This window comes from Microcaecilia unicolor, chromosome 2, assembly GCF_901765095.1.
Source record: "Microcaecilia unicolor chromosome 2, aMicUni1.1, whole genome shotgun sequence".
NCBI classification, from domain to species: domain Eukaryota; kingdom Metazoa; phylum Chordata; class Amphibia; order Gymnophiona; family Siphonopidae; genus Microcaecilia; species Microcaecilia unicolor.
The window spans coordinates 107,767,302-107,781,485 of NC_044032.1; the positions used below are offsets into that span (position 1 = coordinate 107,767,302).

The window sequence follows — 14,184 nt, forward strand, 5'->3', positions numbered from 1 at the left end:
TGCTCTTGTAAACAGAATTCGCAGAAAGCCTTGAGAGCGGAACCAAACGCCATGAGAATGCGCCAAACAAGCAGCACATTATGCCACAACATGTAGTGTTATTTGAATATTTTTCTGTTGATATTGTCTATTGTCTATGTACAGCTTATTCTTGCTGTACACCAACTTGGGCAAATTTCTTCAAAAAGACGGTAAATAAATCCAAAGAATGAGAAAGAAAGAAATAATTTACGTTTATGTTTACTCCACACTTGATATACCACCTTTCTATAGATACAGTCAAAGCAATTTACATATACTATTTTTTGCAGGTACTTTTCTGTCCCTAATGGGCTGACAATCTAAGATTATTTGCACCTCCTTTAGCACAATGCTTCCATTCTCATCACTACCTTACTTTGCTGCTCTCTATCCTATTCAATTTCCTCTGTAATTTAAAATGGTCCAAGAAATTCAAGTAACTTTAGATACCTTTTGCTTTTTCCTATTGTGGTTTTCCAATATTTAAACTTGTAGGTTTTAAATTTTCTATTTCTGGCAAACAAAATATTGTTGCTATCTGAAATAAATCTTTAACACTATATTCTTATTTCATATTCAAGAAATCTCATTCACCAAGGTAGGGATCTGCAAAAGTATTTGAACTTGATTAGTTACAAGAGCTGTCTGCCAAACACATATAAAGGCAAATAAACATTCTTTAAATAGTTATTCACCATGCATTATTATTAGAAGGAAAAAAGCTTATTTTTGTGGGTTACGAAGTATCTGACCCATATGTACAACTCAATGTATTTCTTTGTTTGATTCACTTTTTTTTGTATGCAGGAGCAGTTTGTATTTGCATGGTTTTATTTTAATATAATAATGTACTTATGGATTTGCATCAGTTAAGTTAGTTTCATATGATTTCTCTGGAGAAGCCTACATGCTTTACAAGTGAAAAATGGTACAATGTATGCATGTATTTCATTTTTTAAAATACCACGGGGTTCATATTCAAAGTGACTTCACAGGCCAGAAACAGCTCCTGTCCAATTAAATCACTTGTTCGGGGCTAACTGATAATTTTCAGTGGCACTTAACCGGTTTGTGCCAAACTGAAAACGGGCTATTTTGGGGGCGTTCCAGGGGGTTAAGTGCCAATAGTCAGCACTTAATCAGGAAGATTAACTGCATAAAGCTCAGCCTTTTCTTTATGCGGTAACTCATAGCTGGTTAAGTGCTGAATATTGCACTTAACCAGCTCTTGAAACCTTGAAATTCAGGGGTTCTTTTACAAAGCCGCAGTAAAATGTGGCCCTCAGTAGTGTGGGCGCATCTTTTGAGTGAGCGCTGGGCCAACTTTTACCGCAGCTGGGAAAAGGGCGTGCACAAAAATTAAAACTAGCACGCGCCTATTTGCGGCCTGAGCGCTTACCGCCAGCATTGACTTAATGATAACGGCTTACATGCTACTCGTGCGGTAGTCATGTAATGTGTGCCACTCTGCTGATTACCGCCAGGAATGCCCCCCATGGTAGAAAATAGAAAAATATTTTCTACCGTGGGATTCGGCATGAGCCAAACTCAGAATTACCACCGGGCGCACGCACTACCCTGGCGGTAGTGTCAATTTGGCATGTGTCAATTTGGCATGCGCTACCCACATGTTAGCCCTTTTATAAAAGGGCCCCTCGATGCCAGTGCCTGGACATGGCCCAACATTGAATTTTTGGGATTAATGCTGGCAACGGTCAGCAACTGAATATTGGGCCCCACTTGTAGATACACAGAGAATATACACAAATTTACATCTTCTTTGGAGTTCATGTATGCCCTAGGAATAGTTCTGAGAGTCCATTTTAAATAAAGGCACATAAAATGTTTCTAATTTATAGATGTTTATTGGGATTATTCTGTGTAATTGACGAGTGTATGCTCTTTTTCTTCATGTTATTTATTCTTACTGTGCACCACCTTGAGTGAATTCCTTCAAAAAGGCAGTAAATAAATCCAAATAAATAAGTAAATAAATAATAAGAATAGCCATACTGGGTCAGACCAATGGTACATCTAGCCCAGTTTCCTGCTTCCAACCGTGGCCAATCCAGGTCACAAGCACCCAGCAGAAACCCAAATAGTAGCAACATTCCGTGCTACCAATCCCAGGGCAAGCAGTGACTTCCCCCATGTCCATCTCAATAACAAACTATGGACTTTTCCTCCAGGAACTTCTCCAAACTTTTTTTAACCCCAGATATACTATTCACCATTACAATGTCCTTCAGCAGCAAGTTTCAGAGCTTTACTATTCATTGAGTGAAAAATAGTTCCTCCTATTTGTTTTAAAAGTATTTCCATGAAATTTTATTGTGTCCCCTAGTTTTTGTATTTTTTGAAAGAGTGAAAAATCGATTCACTTTTACACGTTCTACACCAAACAGGATTTTATAGACCTCAATCATATCTCCACCTCAGCCAAAACAAGCGCCTACACTACCGCAGGCCATTTTTCAATGCACCTAAGTAAAAGGACCCCTTAATATGGAAAGTTATTCATGATTTCCATTAGGTTTTTTCTTTCTTTCTTTCTTTGTTATTTCTCTTTCACCCCACTCCCCCTTGATGTGGGCTTGTTTATTATTATATTTATTTATTTATTTATTACATTTGTATCCTGCGCTTTCCCACTCAAAGTAGGTTCAATGCGGCTTACATAGTAATAGGGAATACAAAGTATTGTTGGAGAGGGCAAAGGTTAAATATACCCGAATGACAGAAGAGATGGGTAGGTAGAGATAGGCAATGGAGAAGGGAGTGAAGTAAGAGATACAGTCTAGGTCAGTGTCGTTAGGTAGATGGGTTCATAAGATTAGTCTGGGTCATTAGGATAGGCTTGCTTAAATAGGTGGGTCTTCAGTGCTCTCCGGAAGGGCAAATAGTCACAAATTGATCGGATGGGTCTGGGAAGGGCATTCCAGAGTTGGCTGCCTAGGAAGGAGAAGTTGGATCCATAATAGGTTTTGTATTTGATTCCTTTGCAATTGGGGTAGTGCAGATTGAGGTAATTTTGCGAAGATTCAGACATGTTTCTGGTAGGGAGGTCAATCAGATTAAGCATATAGTGTGGAGATTCACCGTGGATGATCTTGTGGATTAATGTGTGGATCTTGAAGTTGATTCGCTCTTTGATAGGGAGCCAGTGAAGTTTTGCACGAAGAGGGGTTGCAAATTCAAAACGTGATTTGCCGAAAATGAGTCTCGCTGCTGTATTTTGGGCAATCTGAAGATTTTTCAGGATATGGGCCTTGCAGCCTAAGAAGATACTATTACAGTAATCGACATGGGTAAGTACAGTGGATTGCACCAAATTCCGGAAAGTTTTCTGGGGGAGATAGGGTTGTGGTGGATTTAGCGTGATTTTCCAGCGAAAGGTGGTTGTCTAGTGCCACTCCAAGGATTTTCAGTTTGTCGGAAATGGGGATTGTGATGTCAGAGGTTTTGAGATTAGATGGGAGGGGCGCAGAGTGTTGAGATGAGAGGATCAGGCATTGTGTTTTTTCTTTGTTCAATTTCATCATGAAAGCGTTGGCTCAAGAGGTTAAAATGTTATATTGCCTATTTAATGGTAAAGGTTATTTTCTTATAAAAAAAAATGAACAGGTAGGAACTGGAACTAGTAAGTGGGTAAGGAGAGACTATTTCTGTGCTATTGACAGTGCTAATGTACAGTACAGTAAGTCTTTCTGAAAGGGTCATGTCCAAATATTCTGGAGGCCATAGCTGAGAATAGCAGTTCAGTAAGCAGATGGACACAGTAAGCAGGATCCATTTACAGAATGGAACTGAACCATAATTGTGTTGATCTTGGATGAAGGTGAAAATGCTAGAAGTTTCAGTGGTTATCTATCAGTTACTACAGTTAGAGGAGAGTTTTATAAGATTATATCTAAAAATATGAATAGTAGACTAGAGTCTATTTATCACGCCTAAAAAATTAATGCCAAAATGAAATTCGCCTAAGTGTATTCTATAAAATATATTTTAATTTAGACATACTTTATAGAATAAGCCTAAATTTCCATGCAGTATATAGAATATACAGAATGCTGCTCCGTGCGACTACATTTAGTTAAGGGCAGTTACACCAAGTAAAACTTGGCGTACATCCCAATGCCTAAATAATACGTGGATCAGGTGCATTCTATAACAATGCACATAAATTTTTTTAAAATGCCCATGACCTTCCTATTCCATGGCCTTGGCCATGTCCCCTTTTTGACTATGCAAATTACAATTTACGTGTACCACATTGAAGAATACGCTTAGACAGCTGTGTGTGTGAATTCTAATTAATTAGCTTATACACATTGTTATGGAATATGCTTCAATTTACTATTACTACTACTACTATTTAACATTTCTAAAGCGCTACCAGGGTTATGCAGCGCTGTACAATTTAACAAAGAAGGACATAGAAATCTCAACGCGATAGAATCCTGAGGAGTATGTCTATTTTATGCTTATTTTATAGATGTCTATGTGCTGTTATAAAAGAAACACAGACAATATGCACAAATAAAAATGAACAAATTTATGCATGCCATAATGCGCATTCCAGTAGGTCTTCTTGAGATTAAAAAATTGTGCCCCCTATGCTTGGAGCTGTATCGCCAAAAGAATATAAAGCAGAGGAAAAACAGTAGTGGAATTAAAGAAATCAAAGGACAAGATCCTTAGCCGGGGGGTGGGGGGTGGGGGAGGGAGAGATACTTAATTCTGCTGCATTACAACAGGAAGAGAAAACAGGCAAACTAGATGGACCTTCTGGTTCCTGAACATCATATTCTCTGTTTCTAAAATGTTTTTTTTAACTATGTCATCCTTTTTTTTAACTCATACTTTCTCCAGGCCATCACCATGGACCAGACTCTTAAGCAGTCAATCACGGAACAAGGATTCTCCCTTCTATTTAATCACTATCTATATCCACATTTCAGTTCATAATATATTCAACACAGTCCAATGAAAAGTTAAAAGAGACCACAGTTAAAATTGCCCACCATCTTGTTCATAAAACAGTGTACTCTATTTTTTACATGCTCGGACTGGAAGACAGTATGGGGGCAATTCTATAATTGGTTGCTTTCTTCTAGCCCCCCTCCCCTCCAATGCCATGCTGTGAGATCCTATTCTGGGCACCTTGATTCTATTATAGAATAATACCAGAACCTGGTATTGGTGCACCTATAGCCATAGACCTGGTGTAACTGCAGTTGCATACATGCAGCAGGGACATGTTTAACTGACAGTATTCTGTAAGTTATGCCCAATCATGCCCTTTCCATGTTCTATTCATGCAATTGCCCCTGTTGCATTTATGTGCTATCTGCCGGATTTTATATAGCGTGCCTAGCTTTCCACTGTGAAATCTAAGCATATTCCACAAGAACGCACATAACTTAATTGGCTTAACAAGCTAATCAGCGTTGCTAACAGCACCAAACAAGCAATAATGAACACTAATTGTCAATAATTAGAATTTACGCACACAACTTGCTAAGCATATTCTGTAATGAACTACGCCTAAATTCTAGTGCGTGCAGTTCAAAAGTGGTGTGATTATGGGCAGGGAAATGGGCTTTTAATTGGTGTTCCAAAATTTACACGAACATATCTAAATCTCTACTACCCAAGCTGCAAAGGACTCAAATACAAATCAACCAGCTTTTCCTACATAAGCACACAACTATGGAACGCATTACCAAAAGCTGTGAAAACAACTTATGATCACCTAAACTTCCGGAAATCATTAAAAACTAACCGTGTCAAAAAGGCATACCCTACCGACCCAACTTAAATGCCTTTACCCTGCAACACAATGAAACCAAAGCTTGTAACAGACATATAATAACTCTTCCTCTCTACGATTCCCTAATGTATCTGTACACACGAACCTTATTCTACCACAACATTACTGTATTTGTTCATACCGGAATTGGCGAACGCCTTTACGGTACTATGTAAGCCACATTGAGCCTGCAAATAGGTGGCAAAATGTGGGATACAAATGTACCAAATAAAATAAAATATGGTTCAATATGTGTAAACCTATGTGCAGAGATTTATGCCATGTTTTTATTGGTGTAAATGGAGGCATGTTGGTTTAGGCGCTGGGATATCAACTAAGCGCATTCTATATACTGTGCCTAAATCTAGGTGCCACTTATAGAATATGCTTAGCTGGAAATGTTTACCGTGCAGATTTTTTAGGCACCTTATACAGAATCTGGCCCTATGCCACGTATGTGCACCATTATATAATAGCACTTGGTTGCCCTGCAGTCACTTATGTGTGTATGTGAAAGTGTTAATATTCTGTATATTTACATGCTCAAGTAGTGCATAAAAGGGTATCCAGTTTTAGAGATTCCCTTTATACAATATAGTGCGGTGCTGAATTAATTCCGGAGTGTAACATGACCTGTTTATCACCTGATGTTGGGCTATATTGGGGTTCTCTGCCGGGAGGTGGTTGGGGGAATGGGAGGGTAGGGAAGTTTCAGTTTAAATTTATGTCATGTATAGATGGCCTGGAATCATAAGAGTCCAGATAACGGTCCACCATAGTTGTATTTATGTAGGGTCAAAGGAAAAAGGGGGTTTGGTGGTTTATAAAATAGGGATCATAAGTTCCTTTTGTATCTTCTGCATTATGATGCTTTGTTTGCTCATATGTCATTGTTTAATTGCTATATAATTCATTGTGGACTTTGCATTGTGATATTATTATGCAGATTACTGTATTATTATTCTCATCCTGAATAAAAAAAAAACATTAAAACTTAGTTTCTCTTTTGAAGGGTCAGGTCAAGTTACACTAAAAGGCACTATCACAACATAGACTTGTATTAAATTATCAGTTTTAAGTCTACTGTTTGAATACATTTTCTCTGGCAAGAATATATCTATAAACAAGAAAAAAAAACCTTACTCATACTATCACAATATTATTCTGCCACTGTCTACCTCAGTTCAACTGGATGTCTTTGAAAAATCTGGAGGATTACATTTAATCTTACATTGAATTGAGAAACAGCTAGAAGAATCATGTCTATCCTTGGTCATATTTTTCCCTGTGGTATTTTCTGATCATACAGATAAGTGTATGTATGTATGCTTTCTGTAGTGGGTCACTGCCATGCTAGATTAGTGTGAAGCTTCTCCTGCGGCAAAGATTTTCAAGTGTACCCAACCGTGCTGAACTCTCTGGGGAAGGGATTGGTATGAGGACTGTTTTTCAGTGGTTTACCAAACTGATTCCTCTGAAACCAACTGAATGAGTAACAGCCTACAAAGCTGGCCTTGAACCAAATGTTCCAGAATCATGCAGCCTCAGTAAAATACTATTTATCCACTTTTCTGAACAGTCTGCCTCTTAGGCTTGCAAATAAATTATATTAACCAACTGAAAATCCATTAACATGAAGACAACGCTAAAGAAAATTCAGGAAATAAAAGCACGACCTTTCCTCCTAAAGTCATTTGGCATCCATTACGTAATTGTGGGTCAACAGGCAGCTGAAAGGTCTTCTTTGTTTGTTTTTACTATAGCAATTTGCAATTTATTAGCAGACATCAACACCAGAAGCTTGGGCTAATATATAGAACTGACAATGTTCTGCCCCATGTTGTGCTGTCTGTGTATATCAGATTACCTGTCTGGAAATTATTGAACTGTGTATATGGACCAGGCCCCTGCATTTCTGCAGTCCTCTATGATCAGCTTTTGTTAACACCTGTGTTCTGCACCCAGTGGGCCTGATATTCAGACCGTGGGAGGTAACCGGGTTGTCTCCCACGGTAGGTGCTGACCCCAGATATTCAGTGACCAGCATTGAATATCTGGTGTATTCTGGCTGGTTAACTGGCCAAGCCGATATTCAGCATTGGCTGGTTAAGTTTAAACTAGCCAAAGATATACTTACTATTTTGGTGGCCAAACAGCTGGATATGTGCTGAATATCGGCAGATAGCCGGTTAAACTGCATGATATAACTGGCTATCCGCTAAGTGCTCACCGGCAGAATTCAGCAGGAGATAGCTGGCAATCTCCCGCTGAATATCGCCAGTTAAATACTATATAACCGACCAGGTGCCATTCCTGGCCAGTTAAATGGTTTTAAATATTGGCCAGAGTGTTTTTTAGAGCTTTGTCACTGCTTGCTTCTAGGCATGCTGAGAGGAGCAAAATTCCCTTCTCCCTCCAATTGCTTTCTGTGAGAGAATTGAGAGAGAACTGGAAGCTGTACCTAGATCATAGATCCAATGTGTAGAGGGCATGAACTCTCCATGTTGAGGCACCTGCTTATTTTTATCCTCTCAGGGTAGAAAGGTATAGTGATTTTTCACTTATGTGGCTGTTTATGTTTACCAATATGTGTTGCTTATGGTTACCTATGCAGCTGTCCTGCCTGTTGATTTCAGTATACAAATTATCAGGCACTGACAGTTCTTCGTCTCTGGAGAGAGACTGATCACAGACACAGACTCATCTGTATGTGCAGAATCCCTAATCCATCTCAATGCAACTGTAAGTAACTGACTTTTTACAAACATTTCATCATCAAATGGATTAAATAAAGAATTGGGATTAAGGTTTATGAGTTTGTTTTTTGGTAATTAGCAGTTCCAGTTTTAACTTTTTGGATATAGAGGGCTAACATTAATGCTTTGTAGAGTCCAATATAAACATGCTTTATAGGAACAAGTTGACAAGAAAAGTCAAACCAAAAGAAAAAGAACAGAAACACTAGCACAGCAACAATACAAAGGGGCCGAATCAGACTACATGAGGTAGCTGAAGGCAGCACTGAGCCTGGATAGTCAATACTGGGCCATTTCTAGTGACCGGCATTGAATATCTGGTTTATTTTTGGCTGGTTCCAATTTAATTGACCAAACCAACATTCAGCACTGGATGGTTAAGTTTGAGCCGGCAAAAAATATTCCAATTATTAACGCAGCCATATTTGGCCACCAAACTTGGCTGGTGACGCACTGAAAATTGGCAGATAGCCGATTATATCGCATAATATAACCAGATACCTGCTAGGCGCTAACCAGCAATATTCAGTGGGAGACAGTACTTCACAAGCACTACTAAATCAGTAAATCAAACTCCACAGCTACTAAGACACCTATTCCAACAAACCAGATTATTAATATGAAACTACCAATTAAAGGAGTATAGTAGTATCTTTTATTTGAATGGTGTCTTATACTACTTTAAAAAAAAAAGGGGAGGGGGTAATTTATTAACAGTGAGTGCATGTATTATCTACCACAGGGCCTAGTAAGATGAAGAGAGTACCCCAGATATTTACTGAAATCCATGTTTTATATCCATTGTTTGGAAAGGAAACATATTCTATAGAGAGCCCATTCTCTTTCTTTTACTCCTTCTTCTCTCCTTTCTGAATCACCCCTTCATTTGTTTCTCTTCTCTTATTCCTCCATGTCCTCTCTTCTCTTCCTCTCTTATCTGTTGCACATGCACTCCTCTCTTTACTGCCTCTGTTTTGATCCTGGTCACAATCTGCCCCTTGTCCTTTCTGCTTCAATCATCCCAGCCCTAGCCCTTGGCTTCACCTCATCTTCTCTGTGCTCTCAGCCCTGTGCATTCCAGAGTGGCTCTCCCTGAAATCCATACAACTACCTGGCTTTTAGCAATCAGCACTTAAAACTACAACAGAGATGGTTTCTTGGGATATACAAAACCCCTATGTGCTATTAACTGTCTGTGTGGCTTAAGAACATAAGCATATAAATACTGGGACAGACTGAAGGTCCATCAAGCCCAGTATCCTGTTTCCAACAAGTATCTGGCAAGATCCCAGAAGAGCAAAAAAGACTTTATGCTGCTTTTATCCTAGCATATGTAGTGGAGTTTTCCAAGTCCATCTTAATAATGGGTTATGGACTTTTCTTTTAGGAAATTATCCAAACCTTTTTAAAACCCTGCTAAGCTAACAGCTTTTACCACATTCTCTGGCAATGAATCTAGCGTTTAATTTCTTGTTGAGTGTAGAAATATTTTCTCCAATTCATTTTAAAGTTACTACTTAGTAGCTTCATTGCGTGTTCCCTAGTCCTCGTATTTTTGGAAAGAGTAAACAAGTGATTCACACCTACCCGTTCCATTCCACTCAATATTTTATAAACCTCTGTCATATCTCCCCTCAGCTGTCTCTTCTCCAAGCTGAAGAGCTCTAGCTGCTTTAGCCTTTCCTCATAGGGAAGTCGTCCCATCCTCCTTATCATTTTTGTCGCCCTTCTCTGTACCTTTTCTAATTCCACTATACCTTTTTGAGATGCGGTGACCAGAACTGCACACAGTATTCGAGGTGTGGTTGCACTATGGAGTGATATAAAGGCATTATAACATTCTTAATTTTATTTTCCATTCCTTTCCTACTAATCCCTAACATTCTATTTGCCTTCTTAGCCTCTGCCTCACATTGAGCAGAGGGTTTCAAGGTAACATCAATGATGATACCAAGATCCTTTTCCTGGGCGGTGACTCCTAAAGTGGAAGCTTGTATCATGTAACTATGGTTTGGGTTCCTTTTTCCCACATGCATCACTTTGCACTTGTTTTGTACAAAAGTCACTTTATTTCTTTACTAATGGTGAGTGCATGCAAACATTACTAGTGTGTTCTAGACATTAATAATCAGCCCCTAAAACTATAACAATATTAGAGGTCTAGTTTTCAACAAGGGCTACCATTAAGACTTGTTACTTTATCATAAATGCATGCTATTTTAGAACAGGTCCCATTTGATATAATGAAACCTAGTTAGTATTAATTGGGGTTAACAGTAAAATAACACATCTTAATGCTTCTTTTCTTCCAAATAACATCATGGATCTAGTAATTGTACTACGTCTACTAATACAGATTCCAGAAATGTACTCCCAAGCAATCTATCCCATAGGCATCTACATATATGCCCTGAATTTATAAGGCTCTAACTTCTATTATAGTAACAGCACATGAAAAACATCACATTTACTAACAGCTAGAACTGGTTTAATCAGAGTGGATTCTCCTTCCATAAATTCCCCTAAATCAAGACACTGCCATCCTAAAAATATCCTGAGACTTTTACAATCTCCCACCTTGGCAATTCTGGGAAAAAACCCCAAAACAGTTCTTGAACAGGTACTTACTCCGGTGGGCAAGGCTCAGTGTTACAGACTCTTTGGTTTTCTGGTGGCTTACTGTCAGGGTCACAGTAATTGTTCTGCACAATGGAATTGTCATCCAGCCTTTTACATACCACTTCTTGCTTCTGTATACCTGGAAAAAAATGTTATATTGCTATTAATTAACAGTGCATTCTGTTCTGTTGGCACTCTGATCCTACATATACGATCTTCATCATACAAAAAAAGAATCACATTATAAACAGATTAATGCTTTGTTGTCTTTCCATAAGATCATAGGTGACACGTGTATAATGCCACATAAGATTTTAAAATATATCTTTTTTGTGGTTATAGACATAGGCAGTCGGTGGCCCAACTGTTTGGGGAGGCTAAAGGGGGCGGGGTTAGGGGTGGGGCCATGGGTGGAGCTTAAATCCATAATTGTCTGATAACACAGAAAAAATAAATAAATAAAAATAAAAGTCACAATTAATACCTTTTATTAAATTTAGATATTAGATATGTATCATATGTCAAAGAATAAAGTGGTTGCTCAAAGCATACACTAACCACAATCGCTCAACTGCAAAACACTATGCACAACTTTGTGCAAAACCACACTCAGAACCTTACTGTACCATAAATATTACACTGGGCAGAACCTAATACACCAATATACCACCCATACGGAAAATGCAGACCATCAACAATATGAAACAAGGGATCATAATATCACAATTCTCATGTAGAGCCACAAAACACCCTAATTCATGTTTAATGTGGGATAAAATGCCATAAATAAGTAAATAAATATAAATTTTTAATGTTGAGCACCTGATTCTCAAAGTGGACATATTCCAAACACTATAATGAAAATAAAATGATCTTTTCAACCCTTGTTGTCTGGTGACTTTGTTTTTCTGATCATGCTGGCCCAGTATCCGATTCTGCTATCTGTCCTCTTAACTCCGTTTCCAGGGCTTCCTTTCCATTTATTTCTTTACTTTCTGCCTTTCTTCTTCATTTCTTGTCCTGGATCCGTAAGTAAAAGCTGGGTCCTCCGCAGACTTGACTGTCTAGTGGATCCAGCTTCTGTCTATTTTCTTCATCCATGTGCAGTTTTTCTACTCTCTTTCTTTTACCTCATCTCATCTCCTTCCTCACTGCTCCTTCCCCCTCCCTCCATGTCCAGCATTTCTTCTCTCTCCCTTCCCTCTCCTCCATCCATGTCCAGCAACACTCCTCTCCATCCACCCACCCATGTCCAGCAACCCTTCTCTCCCCTGCCCTCCCCTCCATCCACCCAGCAATCCTCCCCTCCATCCACCCATGTCCAGCAGCCCTCCCCTCCCCTCCATCCACCCATGTCCAGCAACCCTGCTCTCCCCTTCATCCACCCATGTCCAGCTGCCCTCCTCTCCCCCTGCCCTCCCTGCCCACCAGCGACTCTCCTCTCCCCTACCCCCCCATCCAGCCAGCCATTGTCTGTCCGTAGCTTTCGCTTCCCTCGCTCCCCCCCCCCCCCGGGTCCTGTCTCTTCCGTTCCGCCTGCTCTCACCCATCCGCTCATTTTTAAGCTTCCCATATGTAGATATAAATATCATGAAATCAAAACTGAGTATTATTAAAGCAGCTTCAAAAATTATTGTTGCTGGTGGGAAAGAGCACTAATAAAGGCTGTATTTTGTGCTCATTTTTCTACACTGTGCTATATAATAGAGTTATATATATATATATATATATATATATATATATATATATTGTCCTCCACCTTTTAAGGCACTGCCAATCCAACTGGAACAGGTTCTGACCTTTTACAGATGGACCACGGCATAGACAGCCCCTAAATAATCTTTTGCTATTGTTTTGGGTGAACTAAAGCTCTGGCTACTGGCTTCAGTTCCTACAGTGGAGCAGATAGGCTCACTTCGTCTGCAGTCTATTAAACCTCCTTGGGCTAGGTAGCCTCGTACTGTCCTTGGGGGAGTCCGCGTGCTGATTGGCTGCGCGGGGTAGTGGGGCAGGGTGTGTCCGTGCGCTCATTGGCTGGGTAGGAGGGGGAGGCGGGCTAGGCGATGTATGTCTCGCCTGGGGACAGACAGTTCGGTTGCTCGGGAGTGAGTGCGCGCGCCGATCATGGAGCTGGAGAACATCGTGGCGAACACGGTGCACTGGTGCTGAAGGAGCGGGAAGGTGAGCGGCCACTTCCTGCGTCCCACCTAGCTCAAGCCTCTTATATGGGGCGCCTATGGTTATAGAGACTCTGTGACATTATCTAGCTTATTTTTGAAAGGGAAGGACGCCCATTTTCTGACACAAATCGGGAGATTGGCGTCCTTCTCCCGAGGTCGCCAAATCGGCATAATGGAAAGCTGATTTTTTGCATCCTTATCTGCTTTCCGTCGCGGGGATGACCAAAGTTCATGGGGGCATGTCGGCAGTGTACCGAAGGCGGTACGGGGGCGTGGTTAAGAGATGGGTGTCCTCGGCCGATAATGGAAAAAAGAAGGGCGTCCCTCACAAGCATTTGGTCGACTTTACTTGGTCCCCTTTTTTTCACGACCAAGCCTCGAAAAGGTGCCCGAACTGACCAGATGACCACCGGAGGGAATCAGGGATGACCTCCCCTTATCCCCCAGTGGTCACCAACCCCCTCCCACCCTCAAAAAAATTTAAAAACATTTTTTGCCAGCCTCTATGCCAGCCTCAAATGTCTTACCCAGCTCCATCACAGCAGTATGCAGGTCCCTGGAGCACTTTTTAGTGGGTGCAGTGCACTTCAGGCAGGCGGACCAAGGCCCATCCCCCTCCCACCTGTTACACTTGTGGTGGTAAATGTGAACCCTCCAAAACCCACCTGAAACCCACTGTACCCACATGTAGGTGCCCCCCTTCATCCCTAAGGGCTATGGTAGTGGTATACAGTTTTGAGGAGTAGGTTTTTTTGGGGGGGTTGGGGGGCTCAGCACCGAAGGCAAGGGGGCTATG

General features: G+C 40.4%; 1 protein-coding gene across 1 annotated transcript in view; it reads right to left on the minus strand.

Annotated features, from left to right (window-relative positions):
• The window catches only part of ADAMTS6 (ADAM metallopeptidase with thrombospondin type 1 motif 6), a 648,820-nt gene that overhangs the window by 31,332 nt on the left and 603,304 nt on the right, over positions 1-14,184 (minus strand). Inside the window, exon 21 of the mRNA XM_030193183.1 lies at positions 11,218-11,347. Within this exon, the coding sequence (XP_030049043.1) occupies positions 11,218-11,347 (130 nt within the window). The remainder of the gene's footprint in view (positions 1-11,217; positions 11,348-14,184) is intronic.